The sequence below is a fragment of the Chenopodium album genome, chromosome 4 (genome assembly GCF_948465745.1).
Source record: "Chenopodium album chromosome 4, dcCheAlbu1.1, whole genome shotgun sequence".
NCBI lineage: Eukaryota > Viridiplantae > Streptophyta > Magnoliopsida > Caryophyllales > Amaranthaceae > Chenopodium > Chenopodium album.
The window spans coordinates 72585066-72607523 of record NC_137837.1 but is presented as its reverse complement, the minus strand read 5'-3'; the positions used below and the strand labels follow the sequence as shown (position 1 = coordinate 72607523).

At 36.3% G+C, this 22458-nt stretch overlaps 1 protein-coding gene and 1 non-coding gene across 5 annotated transcripts; both read left to right on the top strand.

Moving 5' to 3' along the window:
- The first annotated feature begins 10779 nt into the window (after nucleotides 1–10779).
- LOC145629751 (small nucleolar RNA R71) lies at nucleotides 10780–10886 on the top strand. The gene has a single exon (XR_014111900.1). It is a non-coding gene; the product is annotated as a small nucleolar RNA R71 (small nucleolar RNA).
- A 4720-nt stretch (nucleotides 10887–15606) lies between these two features.
- Nucleotides 15607–20608, top strand: LOC145627231 (uncharacterized). Of its 4 annotated transcripts, none has more exons than XR_014111355.1 (6): nucleotides 15607–15719; nucleotides 15806–15868; nucleotides 15952–16015; nucleotides 18732–18803; nucleotides 18890–18924; nucleotides 19148–19360. XR_014111355.1 is itself a non-coding variant. In XM_081679620.1 (6 exons), the coding sequence occupies exon 6, from the start codon at nucleotides 19783–19785 to the stop codon at nucleotides 20527–20529; it is 747 nt and encodes a 248-aa protein (XP_081535746.1). In that variant the 5' UTR covers nucleotides 15607–15719; nucleotides 15806–15868; nucleotides 15952–16015; nucleotides 18732–18803; nucleotides 18890–18924; nucleotides 19764–19782; the 3' UTR covers nucleotides 20530–20608. The 4 variants fall into 4 exon arrangements, 2 of the variants coding, with proteins under 2 accessions (XP_081535746.1, XP_081535747.1); XM_081679620.1 differs by lacking the exon at nucleotides 19148–19360 and adding an exon at nucleotides 19764–20608; XR_014111356.1 differs by lacking the exon at nucleotides 18890–18924.
- The last annotated feature ends 1850 nt before the right edge of the window (nucleotides 20609–22458 follow it).

The following is a 22458-nucleotide window of genomic DNA, read 5'->3' as shown; positions in this document are numbered from 1 at the left end:
GGAGTTGACGATCTCTTGGATCGTTAAGGGGTGTAACCTTCACCTCGTGAACGGTTTACAAGTTCCTTAAAAAACTTGTTGGCGACTCTTTTGCTCTATCTTCTTTCCTTTTGGACGCCACCGTACTTTAGTGTATGATCACAGTGGGGTTCAAGCTAGTGGGATTTTAAAGGCTTGAAACTATTCCCTACACATACATATTACCAGGAAGATCAAAAAACAACAGAAGGATTTCCATTAGAAAAGATAAACGTAGTTGTATGTGAAAATATAAACTGAAGATAAAAGGAATAAAAGTTATAAAGAACTCATCCCTCAAAAAAAAAAAAAAAAAAAAAAAAAAAAAAAAAAAAAGATATAAAGAACTCTCTTCAGGCTACAAGAAACAAGAAGGTTATAAATTCAAAGCACAACTAGGATGAATAATTAAGGACAATCAGGAGTTTAATTCAACTAGGAGTTTGTGTTGCAATCATTATTTGATCAAACTGGGAAAAATTAAAGCAGTTATCTGTGACTAGCCTATAGCAACAATGGCCATGTCTATGAAGCATATATAAAATTCTATTAGCATAAGGTGAAGCAACCATATTGAAAAACATTTAAACTCAAGGACTAATAGGAAAGTGCAACCAAGCTTTCTGGGAGAAGTTCCTCCCAAGGAACAGAAGCCTCGGAGTAGAAGCTTCATCAGAGAACATGAAGACTAAATATATTTTTATATTTTAGGATTTATGTAATTATAAGATATTAAATGGCACTCGAAAAATCTGTGTGGAATTGGTCTAAAGAGATAAAATTGTGCATGCTAGTTTTTAGGTAAGTGGTTAAGTCTTTTAACGATTATCTTTTTCTTCACCAAAAATATTTTATTTCTGATTTTCTAAAAATATCTTTTGCAAATAAAATCTCCCACGTTTTCTAAAAACTTGCGGCCTACTCCTCCATGATTTTCTTCAAGTCATGGTCGTGCACATTAAGGAGTTCATGTTTCCTTAATTTTAGGAACATGATCTTCTTAGTGGGTTGGAGTAGTGGCGTTGTGGATTTGCTGCACAAAGAAGTTTTTCTTAAACGAATTTTGGTCTATAAATAGCTGTTGATTTCAGATGGAAAAACTTACCCTTGCTCACATAAGTTTTCAAGCTTTAAACGAGTTAAGAGTCAAATTCCACACAAGTTCATTAGAGTGTTCTTAATGTCCTTATACTAGAGTTTGTTTTTCTTTCGAGTTGAAATTGGGGAATGGGGAAGTTCAAGTGAATGTTTGTGTATGAGAAAGATAAGAGAGAGAGAAGAGAAAGAGAAGAGAAAGAGAAGAGAGAACAGAGAAGTGAGAAGAGAGAAAGAGAAGAGAAGAGTAACAAGTCGGGTGACTTGTTCCTCAGGGTCTCAAGTTCGTAGAGGAACTTGAGTTTGAGTCTTTAGCTTGTAATAGGATCATTTGCCCTATTATAGTGAAGATTCTTTTCCCAAAATCCCAAGTGGTCGTGGTTTTTCTCCTTGTTAGGGCCAAGGAGTTTTCCACGTAAAATCTCTCTTGCATTCTTTAGTTCCTTTAGTTTATCTTTCAGTTCCTTTAGCTAACTTAATTTTAATTCCGCAAAAAGATAGGCTAAATTTTCATACTACAATTCAACCCCCCCTTCTTGTAGTATTCTTTGGAACAACAATTGGTATCAGAGCCTAACTTCTAGGAAAATCAGGAAACCTTGAAGAAGAAAGGTCTTGGAGAAAATGAATACTCATGAGAAGCTCGAGGAAGGATACTCAACACAGAGGCCTCCTATGTTCAACGGCAAGTTCTATACCTACTGGAAGAACCGCATGGAGATCTTTATCAAGGCAGAGAACTACCAAGTCTGGAGGGTCATCGAGGTTGGTGATTTCGATGTCACCAAAACAAATGCTCAGAACGAGGTAATCCCTAAGCCTATGTCTGAATATGAAAAAGAAGACTTTGATAAAATGGAAATAAATGCTATGGCTGTGAAATTGCTCCACTGTGGACTTGGACCTCACGAACACAATCGTGTTATGGGGTGCAAGAACGCTAAGGAAATCTGGGATTTGCTGCAGATTACTCATGAAGGAACTAATGAGGTTAAACGCTCAAAAATCGATCTACTTATGTCTAAGTATGAAAGATTTGAAATGCAGCCTAAGGAAACCATTCAAGAGATGCTAACCCGTTTTACTAACATCATAAATGAGTTGGTTTCCCTTGGTAGACAGATTCCTACAGATGAGCAGGTTAGGAAGATTCTTAGAAGTCTTCCACAAGATGAGAGGTGGAGAGCTAAGGTGACAGCCCTTCTGGAAACGAAGGACTTTACCAAGTTCAATATTGAACAACTAGCAGGTTCTCTCATGACTCATGAGTTACACCTTGGAGTCAACAATGAACCCATGAGGAACAAGGGATTGGCTCTTAAGGCTGATGAGGAGGAAGACTCAGAAGTGGACGAGGATGAGGCTGCCCTAATTGTGCGAAGATTTAAAAAGATGTTCAAGAAAGGCCGAACCTCAAGGAACTTTGGGAAAAAGATCTCAAATCCAAAGCCTGACTACAACTGCCACAAGTGTGGATCTCCAGATCACTTTATCAGAGACTGTCCCCTTTGGGAAAATGATAAAGGGAAAGGAAAGGCTAAGGAACAGGGAAGAGAAAAATTCAGCAAAGCAAACTATCAAAAGTCAGACATGAGGAAGGCCATGATAGCAGCCTGGGGAGACTCAGAAAGTGAAGAAGAAGATGATGACCAACCAGAAGAGGAGACAACCAATCTCTGTTTAATGGCCAAATCAGATGATGAAAAGGCTTACCTTGAGGAACTCCAGAAAGAGGTCCTAGTGAGGGGGAACAACTCGTGGTATCTCGACAGCGGCTGTTCAAAGCATATGACAGGTGATAAATCAAAATTCCTCTCACTAGAAGACTACCCTGGAGGAACAGTAACCTTTGGGGATAATAAGAAGGGCGAGATCGTTGGAAAAGGCAAAATTGGTAGATCAAAATCTCATTCCATTGATAATGTGTTCCTGGTCGAGGGCTTAATGCACAATTTGCTCAGTATATCACAATTTTGTGACAAAGGAAACTCTGTAAGTTTTACTTCTGATTCTTGTAACATCATCAACAACAAGTCAGGAAAGGTTGTTCTAGAAGGAACAAGAAGAGGGAACACTTATACGGTTGACCTCAACTTAATCCCAAGGAACAACCTTACATGTCTGAGTGTTGTTGAAGATGATCCCCTGCTATGGCATAAACGTTTTGGACATGCTAGCTTTTCATTACTGGACAAGCTAAGATCAAGGAACTTGGTTGTGGGACTTCCTATTATCAAGTTCCTACAGAACAAAGTTTGTGATGCATGTGTGAAAGGCAAGCATGTTCGCTCATCTTTTAAATTGAAGAAAATGGTGAGCACTACAAAGCCTTTGGAATTAATCCATATGGATTTGTGTGGTCCCATGAGAATTCAAAGCAGGAGTGGCAAGAAATATGTTTTGGTTATTGTTGATGATTATTCTAGATTCACTTGGGTTATTTTTCTTTCTAGTAAAGATGAAACTTTTAACGAGTTTGTTGCCTTTGCCAAGAAAATACAGAAAATCAGTGGTCACTCCATAGTCCATCTCAGATCAGATCACGGAACTGAATTTGAGAACTCAAGATTCGATGAGTTTTGCAGGGAAAATGGCATGAATCATAACTTCTCAGCTCCAAGGACTCCCCAACAGAATGGAGTTGTAGAAAGGAATAATCGAACCCTTGAGGAAATGGCTAGAACGATGCTGATTGCAAGTGGATTGCCAAGGAACTTCTGGGTTGAAGCCGTAAATACAGCATGTTACATCCTTAACAGAGTAACAATCAGAAGTATCATCAACAAGACTCCCTATGAACTATTCAGGGGAAGAAAGCCAAACATATCTCATCTGAGAGCCTTTGGTTGTAAGTGCTTTGTACATAACAATGGTAAGAAAAACCTAGGGAAATTTGATGAAAGAAGTGAAGAGGCCATATTTCTAGGATATGCCTCTGATAGCAAAGCTTATAGAGTTTACAATAAAAGCTCAATGTGTGTTGAGGAAAGCATTCATATAATCTTTGATGAAGTTAACCAGTTTGTGAGTGTACAGGAACAAGAAGATGATAATGATTTTGAAATTGGATTGATAAGAGGCAGGGATGAAGAAGAGACCCAAAAGCAAACCAAAGAAAAGCAGCCTGCTCCAGAAGAGGATCATCAAGAAAATGGAGAGGTTCCTCAACCAGATGAATAGGTGAATGAGGAACAAGCAGAAGAAGCAGAAGGAACAGAAACAGAAGCTCCTCAAATTGGAGTTCCAGCAAGGGAATTCCAACCCAGGCCATTCAGGTATCGAGGTTCCCATCCAACTGATTTAATTATCAGTGATATAGGAAAAGGAACTCAAACAAGATCACAGATGAGGAACTACTGCGCATTCCATGCATTTCTGTCCATTCTAGAACCAAGAAATCATCAAGAAGCCTTGGGAGATGCTGATTGGATAGTGGCCATGCAAGAGGAACTCAATGAGTTCGAAAGGAACAAGGTCTGGCACCTTGAGCCAAAGCCTAAGGGAAAGAAAATTGGGCTCAAATGGGTGTTTAGGAACAAGCTTGATGAACATGGCACCATAGTAAGGAACAAGGCTAGATTGGTTGTAAAGGGCTACAACCAACAGGAAGGTATTGATTTCGATGAAACCTTTGCTCCTGTAGCTAGATTAGAAGCTATTAGAATCCTAGTGGCTTTTGCTTCTTTTATGGGTTTCAAACTCTATCAAATGGATGTGAAATGTGCTTTTCTAAATGGTTTCTTAAATGAGGAAGTGTTTGTTGAACAACCTCCAGGTTTCGAAAATCCAAAATTTCCAAATCATGTTTTTAAGCTTGATAAAGCTCTCTATGGGCTCAAACAAGCTCCAAGAGCCTGGTATGAAAGGCTTTCAAAGTTCCTACTGAAAAATGACTTCAAAAGAGGAAAAGTAGACAAAACTCTTTTTCTTAAATCTCGAGGAACTGATTTGTTAGTTGTACAGATCTATGTAGATGATATTATATTTGGTGCTACTAACAATGGTTTGTGCAAGTACTTTGCTGAGCTAATGGGTGGTGAATTTGAGATGAGCATGATGGGTGAATTGAATTTCTTCCTTGGACTTCAAATAAAGCAAACAGCTGAAGGAATAATGATTCACCAACAGAAGTATGTCAAGGAACTTCTGAAGAAGTACAACATGGAAAATGCCAAGACAAATCATACACCTATGGGAACAGCAACAAGACTTGATGAGGATCCACAAGGAACAAGTGTGGATCAAACCACTTACAGAGGTATGATTGGTTCATTGTTATATCTAACAGCCAGTAGGCCTGACATTTCCTTTAGTGTTGGATTGTGAGCTAGATTTCAGTCTAATCCTAAAGAATCACATCTAACGGCTGTTAAGAGAATTTTGAGATACCTCAAAGGAACAGATGACCTGTGTCTGTTCTATCCTAGAAGTGATGACTTTATGCTTAGAGGATTCACAGATGTTGACTATGCAGGTGACCTAGTCAATAGGAAAAGCACCTCAGGTATGGTTCAGTTCCTTGGCTCTTGTCTAGTTTCTTGGGGTTCCAAGAAACAAAATACTGTTGCATTATCTACTGCAGAGGCTGAGTATGTAGCAGCAGCTGCTTGTTGCTCTCAAGTCCTCTGGATAAAACAACAGTTACGTGACTTTGGTATTAAATTTAATTGCATTACTATCTACTGTGATAACACTAGTGCAATTTGCATATCTAAAGATCCAGTCCATCATTCAAGAGTTAAGCATATTCATATAAGGCATCATTTCCTTAAGGATAATGTTGAAAAGGGTTTGATTAAATTAGATTTCTGCCAAACTGACAATCAAATTGCAGATATATTAACAAAACCCTTAAATAGAGAAAGGCATGAGAAGATGAGAATGGAACTTGGGATGATTAAGTTATACTGAGAAAAATGCATCAAGTTCCCTCAGGTATGAAACTCAAACTGACATGCTTAATCTGTTGTATACTGTGCACAAGTGTTATATGTTTAATTACATAGTTAAGACAGGTTGTAAGCAGGAGTAATATTTACTAAGGGCATGTAAATTTGAAAGACATAGAATATGAAAAGTCCAAAATTGGTTGCATGAGCCTTGTTGATTTGTTCCGTGTATCAAGTTGTATTTGCAAGTGTTCTTTACTAACAATATTCAAAAGATAAAATTGTTGTGTTTATCTATTTTTCAAAATTCCAAATTCTTTTTATCTAAACACAAAAATCGGATGAATGCATCTAAATTCATCATTATCTTTTGTTCAAAAAGTAGCCCACTTACACTACTCTCTTGAAACACGGTTTGCGTTTCCCTAAGCAATAAATATGAATGTCAAATCAACTAAATTCACCTCACCTCCCAAACGACACCTCACTTCACCAATTTACCTCCACCATAAAAGATGTCAGCCTCACACAAATTTACACCACACAAAAATTACCTTCTCTCTCATCACTCCGATCAAAACTACTCTCCAATGTCTACCTCTCCAAAAACCCAAATTGAAGCCGACCTTAACACTAACCCAATTCCAGAAATTACCATGGAAATCCCACCGGAAATTAACCCCAATGATAACCAAGAGCCTCCAAAAGTGGATTCAACCACCGAATCCCAATCTTCTCGAAAAAGGAAGTCCGATGACATGCAAGAAGAAGAAGAAAGCGCTCCGGAACTAGGGGTCAATTACCGAGACAAGCCTGCAGCCATTAAACGGCAAGAGAAGATTAGTGATCACTTTGTGACAGGTTTGGCTATTAATCTTCCTTGGTGTAAGTCTGTTAAATTGTATGAACTGCTTGATTTGATTGAAGCTCAAAATTGGGTGAATTTGTTGAGTGAATGCTTTAATCGGAGTATGTATGTTGATGCTATGAGGGATTTTTGCAAAAGTTTCAAATATTCTAAAGGTGTTATTCGTTGCTGTGTGTATGAAAAAGAAATTGAGTTTGATGCGATGTACTTGGCTGAGTTGTTTGATGTTCCTAATACTGGATATGACTTGTATTTTAAGAGTAATGTGATAAGGAACCCTCTTCCTGATGCAAATATTGATGAGATAGTAGAGTTTCTAGGTGGAGACCCGGAGGAAACCTACATAAATCACAATGACCTAACCCCTCTTGACAAAATTCTGCTAAAATTTGTTTTCAATGACATTATTCCTCGAACCCAAAAGAGAGACAGTGCCAACAAGCTTGACTCTGTTCTCATCTATTGCCTAGCCAAAAATATCCAAATTAACTTTCCGTCCATCATGATCCAACACCTTTCTCACTGTGTTTCAAAAGGATGGAAGGTGGGATATGGTAACCTACTTACCTATGTTTTCGAAAGCTTTGGCATCTCCTTTACTGATAAAGAACCTCTGCCCCTCAAAAACACCGAATACATGCAATCTATTTTCCTTGAAAATCATAAGATGAAGATTGTGGATGGATGTTTTGAAGTTGTGCTGGAGGAAAAGGAGAAAAGGCCTAAGGAAGTAGGTGGACTAGCTGAGGGGGAAGAGGAGAGAGCTACTGGGATCATAGAGGGAGTAGTGCAGGATATTCAGGAGGAGGAAGAGGAAAAGGTGGTTGAGGAAGTGATTGAGACAGGGGGAAGGAAGAAAAGGAAGAGTTTAAGGCTGATGAAGAAAAAGGAGCCCTCTGCACCCATTTGCATTGATATGACTGGGGTGCAAGAGGAATTGCAGAAAATCTCAAGCTCTCCTAGTCTGGGCAAGTATGCATCTGCAGGAACAGGTTTTGCAGCTTTCAGTTCCCCATCAAAGGCTCCCAGCGAGGAGGTCAAGGAGATGAAGGATATGCTCCTGAAAGTGTTGAAGGAACAAGAGGATTCAAAGCAAAACATGGCTGAACTGAAGAAGAGCATGCTCATTCTAAGCACTGATGTCAAGAAGCTGGTCTCAAGCTCTGAACAAGGGAGACAGTCCATTGTGAAGGACATAGTGTCTCAAATCAGCAAGAAGCTGGAGGATCTTGCTGTTGATGATGACCAGAGCATTGCATCTTAACCTGTCTTTCCTTGCAGCCTCTTTATGTTGATGAAACTTATGTTTATTTGCTTTTGGGAACAATCTTTGATTTGGTCTGTAATATTGTGGGCACTTTTTAATTTCTTTGGCAAACTTGCGAATTTGGTACATTTGGCCGATGTTTTAATCGGTTTTGGATGATGAATGTCTATGTTTCTTTTGCCTATATGCTTTGTGAATATTTTCTCTCTATGCATGCTTCTTGTCTTAACACTAAACCACTAGTTGGTGCTGTGTTATGGTATACTATACGTGTGTGTGATAGTTTTTGATAATGCCAAAAGGGGGAAAAGGATGCAAACTATCAAGGAAACTTAATCATTATATGGTCTCTGTTCGAAATCTTCACAAGCTGCCTAATCTCTACAAGCAGGTATAATGTATATACAAGTTTTTTTCAGTCTTTCCTTAAGTTATTCATTTATGCATTGTTTATTTCCTTAAACATTAGTTTCCATTCTGCATTGTATTTTGTTTTTGCATTTCCTTTCTTTAGGAATAAAATGGATTATCTCTGTTGCCTTGTAAGTAAGTTTGGTTTGTTTGTCATCATCAAAAAGGGGGAATATTGTTGGACTTAATGATTTTGATGATGACACAACCTCACTTACTTACAAACTAATAAGTGCTTGATTGTTTAAGTGTGTACTCAGTTATAAAGACCAGGAGAATTAAGTGTCTTGTAAAAATACCATGAGGAACAAGAAGGCCAGAAGCAGAGCTAGCCATATAGAAGAGTTCCCTCACAGGAACTGGCGCTTCAGAAATGAAGACTGGAGAAGAGAAGGTTCCCTCAGGAAACAGAAGCTTCAGAGAAGAAGCCTCATCAAAGAAGAGAAGTTCCTCCCAAGGAACAGAAGCCTCGGAGTAGAAGCTTCATCAGAGAACATGAAGACTAAATATATTTTTATATTTTAGGATTTATGTAAGTATAAGATATTAAATGGCACTCGAAAAATCTGTGTGGAATTGGTCTAAAGAGATAAAATTGTGCATGCTAGTTTTTAGGTAAGTGGTTAAGTCTTTTAACGATTATCTTTTTCTTAACCAAAAATATTTTATTTCTGATTTTCTAAAAATATCTTTTGCAAATAAAATCTCCCACGTTTTCTAAAAACTTGCGGCCTACTCCTCCATGATTTTCTTCAAGTCATGGTCGTGCACATTAAGGAGTTCATGTTTCCTTAATTTTAGGAACATGATCTTCTTAGTGGGTTGGAGTAGTGGCGTTGTGGATTTGCTGCACAAAGAAGTTTTTCTTAAACGAATTTTGGTCTATAAATAGCTGTTGATTTCAGATGGAAAAACTTACCCTTGCTCACATAAGTTTTCAAGCTTTAAACGAGTTAAGAGTCAAATTCCACACAAGTTCATTAGAGTGTTCTTAATGTCCTTATACTAGAGTTTGTTTTTCTTTCGAGTTGAAATTGGGGAATGGGGAAGTTCGAGTGAACGTTTGTGTATGAGAAAGAGAAGAGAGAGAGAAGAGAAAGAGAAGAGAAAGAGAAGAGAAAGAGAAGAGAGAACAGAGAAGTGAGAAGAGAGAAAGAGAAGAGAAGAGTAACAAGTTGGGTGACTTGTTCCTCAGGGTCTCAAGTTCGTAGAGGAACTTGAGTTTGAGTCTTTAGCTTGTAATAGGATCATTTGCCCTATTATAGTGAAGATTCTTTTCCCAAAATCCCAAGTGGTCGTGGTTTTTCTCCTTGTTAGGGCCAAGGAGTTTTCCACGTAAAATCTCTCTTGCATTCTTTAGTTCCTTTAGTTTATCTTTCAGTTCCTTTAGCTAACTTAATTTTAATTCCGCAAAAAGTTAGGCTAAATTCTCATACTACAATTCAACCCCTCCTTCTTGTAGTATTCTTTGGAACAACAGTAGCTTTTTAACTTATTGAGGGGAGTATGTAGTAAGATGTCCCAACCTACCCGATAATCGAGCAATACGGAAGTATACCCTAAAACAAGAGCCTCGACGGACAACCTGGGAACGCAAACATGGGTTATAATTCTTTGCCACTCACTGCATAATCAAATGACAAAAAATCTTGATTGAGAGGATCTCTTCTGAATATTTAATTTGATTTTTTTATTTTTCTTAGTTGAATTTCTAATAGGGGTTCTTGTAATTTTTAGTATACATGTGGACACAATTAAAACACAGAACGACAATTACAAGACTGTCGAAAACATCAAGATAAATATGCTTTCATGTACTCATACTCCGTAATTGTTACGAAAGATAGGCAGAAGTGGATTGCAACTCTTCTGTCAAAAATCATTTCATACAAGTAATCTGTCCACAATTTTCTTTTATAGCATTGACAATATGCACATAAAGCAAGCTTATTCTTAATCAAATGTGTTGTATATATGAGTTATCTAATTTTTGGCAAATAGAGGTCAGCTGAGCTTGCAAAAAGGATACAGAGTCAACACTATGCTTCCCCTTGTTCGCAAATCCTCTAGGATTCCCATATTGGGAATTGTGTATCGCCATGTCTTCAATAACCTGACCTGCATCTTCAACATCAAGATTCATAAATCTCCCACTAGCTGCAGAATCTAAAATTATTCGAGAGGAAATTCCAAGGCCATTGTAAAAGGCTTGGATTAACTGTCATTGTGCTAAATTGTGGTGGGGGCAGTCTCTTTGTAGGTCCTTGAACCTCTCCTAAGCCTCATATAAAGATTCATCGGCTTCTTGGGCAAAGTTCTGAATCGCACTCCGAAGTACGGCTGTTCTCTTTGCAGGATAATACTTGTTATAAAAGTTCAAAACAAGAGTTTCCCAGTCAGTTATACCAAGTGCAGTTCTATTTAAGCCATTAAACCACAATTTAGCTTTTCCAGTTAAAGAGAAGGGAAAGAGAATCTCCCTGATTTGGTCTTGAGTGACCCCGGCTTGCCTGATGGTGTTACAATATTGACAATAGTCGACAATGTGAAGATTTGGGTCTTCACCCTTGGCTCCACTAAATTGCTTCCTCTGTATCATCGTTATAAATTGAGGCTTAATTTCGAATTGAACCCCATCAAGAGCCGGAGTAGGGGTGAAATGTGGAAAATCTGTAAGCTTGGGTTGTGAGTAATCACTAAGCTTCTTTGGAGCCGTCATCTCTGATTCTGGATCTGATTATACCTCTGAATCGCTAGAACCAGTTGGAGGGTCTCGGTGATTATTATTATCACCAGAATCCGCCAGGATTTGCTTGTAGAGATTTTTCTGTCAATGAAAGGAATGTTCGATCTCAGGATTGAATGGGATGTACCATTATCTGGAATACCTGGGCATAAACAAAAAACTAGAAGCAAATGTGAGATTTGCCTCAGAGAACTAATGTTCTCTAAGACAAGAAGAAAATAACCTAGACTACAAAAATAATCAGAAATAAAAATAAAACCGTTTCCCCGGCAACGGCGCCAAATTTTGACAGGGTAATTTAAAGTCGTATCCCCAAATCAAAAGTAATACCTAAATCCTCTAACTAATGTAGATAGGGAAGTAGGGTCGAATCCACAGAGAAACGGATCTTTCTATTCCTAATTAACTAATATGATCTAGATTATTAGGTAACCAATATGTGAATTTGAATAATAAACTCAACTATGGAGATCAATAATAGGGAGAAAATAATATATAAAAGGATCTAGGGCACAGGTTCACCAATAAATAATATTCCAGGGTAAAATATAATAATCATTCATCAATGCATACATTAATCAGATTATAAAGGGCTTTCGCTACGTATTATAATCACACAATTAATTTACCGGCATTAAATCTCATCTTTCGAATCTCGACCTAACCATTTATAAATTAACCTGCCTATTGAAACTAGACCTAAACATCAATTCTCATCTGTCAAATCTCGAATCAATATTGTTAAACTCATGCATAAAAGATCTGCGCAAATCTAGTCACACATTAAATCAATCAATAGGAAATTAATCTAGCATTGATAATTAATGACAATAAATTACCCCTTCATATTATTTATGGATCTCCACAAACCCTAGAAATAAAACTACTCACACATACACTAGTAGAAAAATACAAAAAGGCAACCCCCAATTGGCACCGGTTCAGGCCAAACCGGTGCCAAAAACCGGCCTACAATTGGGCGGGGATTTAGACCAAGAACAATGGCACCGGTTCAGCTCAAACCGGTGCCAAAAATAAAAAGGCCACCGGTTTGAACCGGTGCCACTGAACCGTTGCTCAAAAAAAAAAATCGGGCTTTCCTTTATATATACCCTAATATAACCTAACCTACCTCCTTCTCTCTCCTCGGCGCTTCTCCTTCTCTCTCCTCTGATCTCGATCCGCTTCACCTTCTTTCTCCTTTGATCTAGATCGACGCCGACGTTCCTATCCTCTCCTCCTTCTCTCTCCGACCTCTCTTCTTTGTCCTCTCTCCCTTCTTTGTCCTCTCTGTCCTCTTCTGTCTCGATCTCCGACCTCTCTTCTGTCTTCAACCCACCACCACCGACACCACTAACCACCGCCGCCACCAAGTCCACTTATTTTCTGGTCAAATTTGAGGTTAGTGCATGTTTCTGGTTTTAATTGGTAAGGATTTCTGGGTTTAATTATTTATGTTATATGCCTTAATTTTTTTGGGTTTGATTGTTGTAATATTGTTCAAAATTGATTGGTGTAATTATAATTCATTGCCTTAATTTTTTTGGGTTTGATTGTTGTAAATTTGCACTTAATGGATTTTTCGAAATTTCTGGGATTAATTGATTTTTGAAAGTTTTGGGGTTGATTGTTTTTCTTGGTTAATTGATTTTCGAAAGTTTCTGGATTAATTGATTTTCGAAAGTTTAAGGGTTAATTGATTTTCGAAAGTTTTGGGGTTAATTCAATGTTTGTGCGGTTTTCTGGGTTTTCTATATTGATTTTCTCTTTCTCTTGCATGCATGAGTTTTCTGGGTTATTGTTTCTCGTTTATTTTTTTTGAGTTTTAATAATTTCTGGGTTATTATTGATGCAGGTGTTAATTCATGCAACAATGCAAGGATTCAAGAATTTTTTTTTGGAATATTGTTTTGATGTTGTAATTTTTTTTTTATTGTTTTACAATTTCAATTTCTGAGTTGAATTTCATTATAATTCATTGTAACTTTTTAATTTTTTTTTTTTGTATTGTACAATAACAATTTACTTGAATACAATGTGATTTACAATTGTTTTGATGTTGAATATAACAATTTCGATCAAGACTCCGTATTTTACCATTTTGTGTGGTTCGTATTGCTGATGTTTGTTAACTTGTTTGTATATTATTTTTATTATTATTTCAAGAAAAAGTAAAAAAAAAAAAAAAAAAAAAGGCACCGGTTAACCGGTGCCTAAAAGTGCTTCCACTAAAAAATAATATTTCGCGGAACTATTTAAGGCACCGGTTAACCGGTGCCAAAACCGATTTATGGCACCGGTTTTGAACCGGTGCCAAATAGGGGGGTATTTGGCACCCCCCACATAGGCACGGGTTCAAACCGGTGCCTTAGGCCGGGTTTGAACCTGTGCCAAATGCGTTTTTTCACGTAGTGATAATAGAAACTAAACTAATCAAAGCAATGAAGAAAGACATGATTAAAGGAATAAAATAAACAACTAAGATTAAGAGAAGAGAAATCGTTACCAAAATAAATCTAGAATTAAGAGTAAATTAAGAACAAGGGTTTTAGAGGAAGAAAATCTAAGAAAACAATTAAGAGAGTAAAGAAAGAGTAAAAGGAAGGAGAGAGAGAGAGAGAGAGCGCTAAAATCGTATTATGGAGGAGTATTTATACTCCGTACAAATCCTAAACTAAATCAAATTAAAACGACGCTAATCGTCTCCTAATAAATACACACGCCCGATCGGGCGAGGCACCGCCCGATCGGGCGCGCCTTTTTGCTTCTTAATACTAATCTCGCGCCCGGCCGGGCGCGTCACCGGGCGCCAACCTTAGCTTCTCCCGCCCGGCCGGGCGCCAGCCTCTTTGGTCGGGCGGCTCACTTGGGCCACTATTTGGACTACGATTGGGCCCCAATTCTTCGGGCCAATATGGGTTTCCTCTTTCGGTCTTGAATACTCGGTCCAAATGCAGCGATATCACCTATACCGATCCCTTAATCACCGGTTCGATGGGTCTAACCGGTCCTGGGCTATAGAATCTGGTCGTGCTTCTCCAATGTTCGTGATTGCTCCAAAACTCTCGGGAAAATACTCCAAAAGCATAAATCCCTGCAAAAGTCAACCAAATCTACGAAAACACTAGAAAACACCAATTAGTAATAAAAGTGGCTCTAAAGAAAGCATTTAATAAACATTTCTCTTAACCTGACATGGCGAGGGTGCCATGTGGCACATAAACTTTTTAAGGAACGCTTTTTAATATATAAGTATAAATTACACAAGAAGTATGTATATTGGAGATGAGCTTTTGATAGTACATTAGTACTTCTAAAGAGTTATATATTTTCTAAAATGTACATTTAATAAGTATTCTCCTATAAAGAATTTGAAGTATAAAAAATGTTTTAGAACAAACAAGTTGAAGAAATGATTAAATTAAATAACAACAGGAAAAAAAAAAAGTCAATCCATACAATAGAGTATAATAAAATGAAATCTAAAGCCAACAAGAATTCAATGATTCAGCAGTGTTGCAAAAATCGTCCATGGAATCTTCACTCCCAAAAACATGATACATAGCCGATTACAGGAAATTATATAGAATGTAAAGTGTTAATTACCTACCCTTAAATGACATGGACTTATAGCTACACTTGTTGAGCTGCTCAATAAGAACAAAAATTGAGTCATGTGAGCTCGATTTTAATCCTTAGTTCATTACTAGATTTACAACAATATGCGAGTTATGCAATCCCCTTAAACTATTAAATTGTAGAAATAATAGCTACCTTTGAAAAATAAAAAATACTCCGTAAAAAAGTAGCAACTAAAATGAAACAGAAAAAAATTAAGTTCATTTGTTCATTCCGATTAGTCTAATTAATAAAAGAATATGCATAGCTAGAAGTACGTCTTTAAATGACCCAAACTTATCTCTACGTGAACTTATTACTCGAGTTGACCTCCTTTTTTCGAAAGAAATAACTTTAATTTGATTCTTTAAACAACACTCTATTTGGCGGTTTGATTGAGCTCTAGCTGATGTCTAGACACATTCACTACTAAAATTCGGGAATATTGCGACTGTTTTATTACGACCGTCTTAAAAACAGTCGCAATTTATATTAATTACGACCGTTTTATAGCTTGTCGTAATTTTCATTAATTGCGACCGTTTTTTTTTATTATTGCGGCCGTTATAACGATCGTTACAATTATATGAATTTATTTTTTTTTAAAAATAATTACGACCGGTCTAACGGTCGTAGAACCGGTCGTAACAGTTTTTAAAACAAAATAAAACAAATCGATTTGCTTTTGTTAAACCAGGGGAAAGGGAAATAAGAACAGAGAAGAAGGGGGAAGAGGGTGAACCACAAACAGCAAAGAGAAGCGGTCGCTGCTCCGGCAACCTCACTCCGGCCGTCGACGCTACATAGGTATGTCGTTTTAATTTTGTTTTTTTTTTTTTAATTTTATTTTGTGCGAAAACCCTAACTTAGGGTTGCAAATCAACACCACGCAGGCCCACCGTCGCCGGATTCCCCTCCTGCTCTTCCCTCCTTTGTATTCCGACGGCGGTACTCAGGTAAGTGGATATTTTTTTTTTTTGAATTTCAGTTTATTTGAGCGAAAACCCTAAAATTTGGGTAAAAAACTTCTCCTTCGCAGGCCTACCGTCGCCGGTGTCCTCTTCTCTCTTCGCCTCCTCCGTTAGCTGTCCACCGTACTCAAGGTAATTCATGCAAGTTCTTATTCTGCTGTGAATAAAATATCTTCTGTTTGTGTCTACATTCTCTTGTTGCTATTTTTAATTGTTATCCTCTGGTTTCTTTATTGCTGCAAATGCTTTGTGCATTTGACGATAAGTTTAATTGATTGTTTATTTAGTTTTGGATGGATTGGTGGAGTAATATTTTTTTGGTTGTTTATTTAGTTTTGGATGGATTGGTGGAGTAATATTTTCATTGGATGTTCTTATCTTGTGGTATTATGGTGTTTGTTGATAGAGGCAATTAGGCAATACTTCTAATTATCTTGAATTTTAATTTTGTACTTAAGGATGAGGGTGTAGGCTATGATGAATTTTAATTTCTTGCGTTATTATGATGAATGAATTGAATGAGTTTTGGCTAAAAATAAAAGCTTGTAGCTAAACTCAACTGGTGTATTCAGTTTAGACTTGATTTGTATTGTTAACTATATCATCATGGGTGTATTTGGGTACATGTTTAATGAGCTTTACCCTTTCATCATAATGTATTTTTGATTGAAAATATAAATCTGATTGTTTATGGTTTTTAAGTTAAATAACATAAGTCGTGTTAAATGTTAAACTGTAGAAGCTGAAGATACTGGCTGTGAAGTGTAATTCCTCCAGAAACGAAGTAGTTTCAATTGAAAAGCCTAAACCATAATTACGAGGTCATTGGCCGGTCTACCACCATCTCCCCATTTTTCACTCATAGATACTTTGTATTATTTTATGGGTGGGTCAGTTGGGGTTTTGAAGAGGGTGTATGGCATGTGCCTTGGTGAGGTGATTTTTGGGGTGGGTAGTGTGGATTTTCAGTGTTAGATGGGTGGTTTCATGATGGGTGGGGTGGGTGATTTCAGGAGTGATTCTTTGATCTCCTCTCTTCTTCCCAAATAAGGGGGAGGAGAAGTTCTTGGGAGATTGAGGTAGTGGGAGAAGATGGGTTTGCTGGAGATATGTTTCCAAGAGTTTTATACAATTGGAAATGCCGCATGTATTACTGCTGTACACAAGATTTTTGGGTCCCTTAGCATAAAAGCTTGAGGCATGATGTCAAATTGTCAATGCAGGATGAGATGAAACTGATAGCTTGGTCAGATTGAACATTACCTTGGTTGTTGGCAGTCTGAATGGCTGAGTAATCTTGTCTTGTTAATTTATGGTTATAGCTTTAACCCACATGTATTAACATGTTATGCCATCTACATGCTTATTAGAACTAGAACCTATACAAATTTGATATCATAATGCGACTTATTAAAGAGGCTTGAGTATGTGTTAACATGTGTGTCTTCTTGTGGTAGCCTGGTTGGCTGATCTAGCTTATGGAATTAAATATTGATTCTCTTATGGAATTGATCATTAAAGAGGCTTGCCTTTTATCATTTTATGAGGTTTAAAACTTATCGTCAAGTGTGTTGAGCATTATAGGTTTAATTGATTACTAAGCGATTTAATTTTTGTTTGGAATTTATTCAATTATTCATGGACCTAACAAATGTGTTCAGCATTTTAGTTAGGATTAAGTGTGTGTCCTAATGCCATTGTTTATGCTAAATCCGACTCCGACCCGACAGGAAGTCGGAGGTTAAATCCGACATCCGACTCCGACTCCGACTCCGACATCCAACTCCGACTTTAATATCCGACCTCCGACTCCGATCCGACCCGACTCCGAGTTTTTTTTTTTCATTATTCAATATACTTTGATGGGCTATTTGGGCCTTTACAACCCACACCCAATGCCACCATGACCCATACAAAAATCCACTATCTATTAGAGTCGGAGTCGGATAATCCGTTCAAGTTGGACATTTGTCGAAGTCGGATTTTTTTCTCGGATTTTTTGTAGGATCCGACTCCGACCCTCCTCCGACTCGGAGTCGGATTATTTTAACGGAGTCGAACTCGGATTACTTTTTTCTCGGACTCGGAGCGGATATTTTACCTCGGATCGGGGCGGAGTAGGATCGGATCCGGACTAGATTGTCATCCCTAATTTTAGCTTATTGAGTAAAGATTGCAAGATGAGATGTTTTACTACCTTTGCCTTTTCTGTTTTATGGGTCTTGATTTCAATTGGGCAAAACTATAGATGTTTTGGGGGGTTAAAATATAAATGGTTTACTAAACAATGGAGTTTAGTTCCTTTGCCTATATGGTGCTACAATTAAATGGAGTGAGCCTATAGATTATTTGAGGGTGTACCTGTTCAAAAGAATATTTCTAGTTGTGATTTGATACTTTTATGTTGCCAAAGTCAAGCACTCTACTAGATTGTTGCCTGTTATTTCTTGATTTGGAAATGTGATCATAGCTTTTATGTTGCCAACTGTCAACGTACTCCGTATTACTTACCAGACTAACCTGAAGATATTTGTGCAATAAAGTTCTCCTTTTAAAAGACAACAAACAGCAAAATACAACTTGCAATAACGATAAATCTTATACAACAGGTGTATAATATACACATGCTTAGTAACTGTAGATCGACTTAAATTAAAAATTAAACCATTAATTCTATTGTATAAAATACACTCGTTGCACAAAAGTTGGTGAAATTTAACTCTTGAACTTTTGATTAAAGCTATGTTCTCAGTCTTGACCTTTTGGTTGATTTTTTTTTTATTTTTTTTAATTTCGTTATTTAATGTGAAATAGCTAATTGTGAGTCGCAAATTAACCCCTTTTGCAGCTCCATCGTCGCCAGATTCCGCTTCTGCCTGACCTTCCTCCTTTTGCTGTCTTTTTCCATCGCCCCTACTAGGTAAGTCGGCTGTAGTTGTTTATTTTTTTCATTTTAAAATTTTTTATAAAAACCCTGCCTAAAAGTGTAACACCACCATATACCAGGAACACCTTCGTCGTCGCCTGTCAACTCCTCCGCTGTGTGTTTTTCTTCCATTATTTATCTACTTCTTTTAGTTGTGCAATATGATTCATATTTATGTTAGTTGTTTATGGAGTTGTGATCTCATGTGTTGAATAATTTTAGTTTGGTATTGATAGCTTGGTTCATTGTTGGATTTTTTACGCTTTATTATGCGTAGGCTAGAACTTGGATGTGTTTTGGTTGGAATAGAAATTTATTTTGCTTTATGTCCAATGCAGGACTATTGGATGGTGTGAACTCATGTGTTGGATATTTTTAGTTTTCGTTTTAAAAATAAATGATTCTTATTGAATTACAATGGCTTTATTAGAAATATGTATGTTTAAGGGGTTATTGTAATCTTTTGAACAATAATTTGTATTATGGTTCTATAAAGTATTTTGTAAATTATTTTGTTTTTTTCATGAAGGGTTACATGTTGTTGTTTTTTTTTTTTAATATTTTTATATTTTGATTTTTGTTATCAAACTCCCATCTTTGTTAAGTATACAAATCATATTGCTTCTATTATTTTATTAATGTTACATCAATTTACTTTGAAATGGTATAAATATAATTTTTTAGTGTAAGTTATAAATAATTTAATCAATATTGTAAATTATAAATAATAAGTATCTTAGAAAAAATGTTGTAAAAATTATAATTATTTATCAAGTTAGAAGCATGTGACATAACATATGTTTAAATCTCTTAATAAAGAATGTGAAATCAGCTTTCCTGTTCAAGTCATGATAAGGACCTTTGGATATCATTCCGATTCTAATTGTATCGTATGCCATTATTGTAATGAATACAAGTTCAGTGTGAATGATTAATGTGATTTGTTTTTCATAGTGTTGTAGAACTTGTCACTATGAAAAGGAAAGAGCGTTGGTGGATGTACGATAGATACGATGGCGGTAATGCTCGTAGACTTAGGCCAGAGTTTGTGGATGGTGATGAACAATTCATACGGTTTTGTGAAGCTCATCCTGAGAGCCCGGGCATAGATGAAGTAAGATGCCCTTGTTTGTTATGTAAGAATAGACGTCTTCATGATGCCAACACAGTAAAACTCCATTTGTACAAAAAGGGGTTTATACCTGATTACTATGATTGGGTTTCTCATGGTGAAGGGTTCCCTACATCAAGTGTAGAGCAACCAAATACTTACCGTGAAATGGTTCTCGATGCTCTTGGGAGTAATCATGAACCACCAGGTGACGATAATACTAGTGGTTCAGACGAAGAGCCAAATGCTCAAGCAAAAGCATTTCAAGAGCTTTTAAAGGCTGCCGAGCAACCACTATACGAAGGTAGCTCCATGTCTGTTCTAGAAATGGCATCTCGAATTGTATCTTTGAAGTCGGAATACAATTTGCCCCATAGGTGCGTTGATGGGTTTGCTTCATTACTGAACGAAGCGATTCCCGACAATAATAAGATGGGGAAAACATTCGATGATACAAAGAAGATTCTTAACGGACTTGAGCTTCCGCACAAGAAGATCCATGCATGCCCAAAGGGTTGTATGTTATTTTGGAAAGCTGATGTTGAGTTGGATAAGTGTAGAGTGTGCGAAAGGGATAGATACAAGAGGACTTCAATTTATACAGTATAAGATATAATTTAAGTTCTTATTATTATTGGTCCAATAACTGAATCACATTTATTAATATTTTCATATTAAGTTAAGATATTGTTACAATCCGATCCCCATAACCCTAGCATATAGCATAGATGATGCAATGTAACAAGTAATTAAGCTTAATAGTTCACACACCTAAATTGATTTCATTTTTCATTACAAAAAAAAAAAAAAAAAAAAAAAAAAAAAAAAAAAAAAAAAAGAAACGATCTTTTATCAGTTTTGAAAAGAGGGTGGAGAATTAACCTTGTAACTTGATGTATATAAGGAAATAATAATGACCATGTGGCTTTGTAACTTGACGTATATAAGGAAATAATAATGACCATGTGACTTTGTAACCTTGACGTATATAAGGAAATAATAATGACCATGCGACTTTGTAACTTCACGTATATAAGAAACTAATATTGACCATAGGAAAATTTTGAAATTGTACTTGTCAAAGTGCTCAAGTCATTATCGTCAAATTTATTAAGGTTTCAGCACCAGCTGTTCACCTTTGGGATAAAAGAGTCAGCAAGTAAACAAACTTTACCTCCCACTTTTCCTTTAAAATTACGCCACAAAGGGGCAGTAGCAAATATATTCGTGAAGGGCTGACTTTTAGAAAGTTTTTATTGATTTATGTCTTTTCTAAAAATGTGCATTTGATAAGTTTCTCCTACAAAAGTTTTATTTGAAGTATGAAAATATGTTTTAGAACAAACAAGTGAGGACGACTTTATCATGATTACATATTTAATTGAAGATAATTTTTTTTTTATATCCCTTTGTTAAATTCATATGTATATGTAGCGATGAGTTTAAAGCTAATTAAGTGAGGATAACTTAATTTGTATAATACGCCTACATTATTTTTTTTTTGGAAACATACACGTACATAAACTACTTTAACATTTAACATTAACATGTAAATATTTTGATGAAATGACCGGTCTTACATACATTATTTTTTGTATGAAAAAAATTACCTGCGCAAATATTGTGAAGTTACATAAAAGGTACTTAACATGGTATAGAAATAAATGCACCAAACAATACAAAATTTTGAAACACACACTTCACACTCATAATAATTGATCTTCCAATGTAAAAAATAAAATAAATAATAATAATAATAATAATAATAATAATAATAATAATAATAATAATAATAATAATAATAATAATAATAATAATAATAATAATAATAATAATAATAATAATAAGAAGAAGAAGAAGGAGATGGACATTGGGTTATCTGGAGGGAACGACAGGGCTCTCAAACCTGCAGATGTGTTACTTTATTCATGGGATCGTGGTCGCGATGTCTGTGTTGACTTGACAGGGTCTTCTCCATTGACACAGTTTGGGCTTTCTGACTTTGTTCCTGGACGGGTAGTGACTGATGCGGCTAATCGGAAGCGGGTGAAGTACGAATCTAGTTGTCGAGCAATAGGATATGGCTTCCTTCCTTTCTCTTTCTCTTCTCTTGGGGAATTAGAAAAGGAGGCTGTTGCATTGCTGAAGCGGATCCAGAAGTTTTCGAAGACTCAGGACATTGGGGCTCGTGCTGCAGATCATATCTTTACTAGGATCGGCTTTTCAATAGCTAGAGGAGTGGGGGCCCAGATTGTATCTCAGCTTCCCACTAATTTTCTATAGGTTGTATAGCTTTGAATGTTTTTGAGATTAATAATAATAATAATAATAATAATAATAATAATAATAATAATAATAATAATAATAATAATAATAATAATAATAATAATAATAATAATAATAATAATAATAATAATAATAAGAAGAAGGGGCCCAGATTGTATCTCGGCTCCCTACCAATTTTTTGTAAATTGATTGAATTTCTAGGTTTTAATAATAATAATAATAATAATAATAATAATAATAATAATAACAACA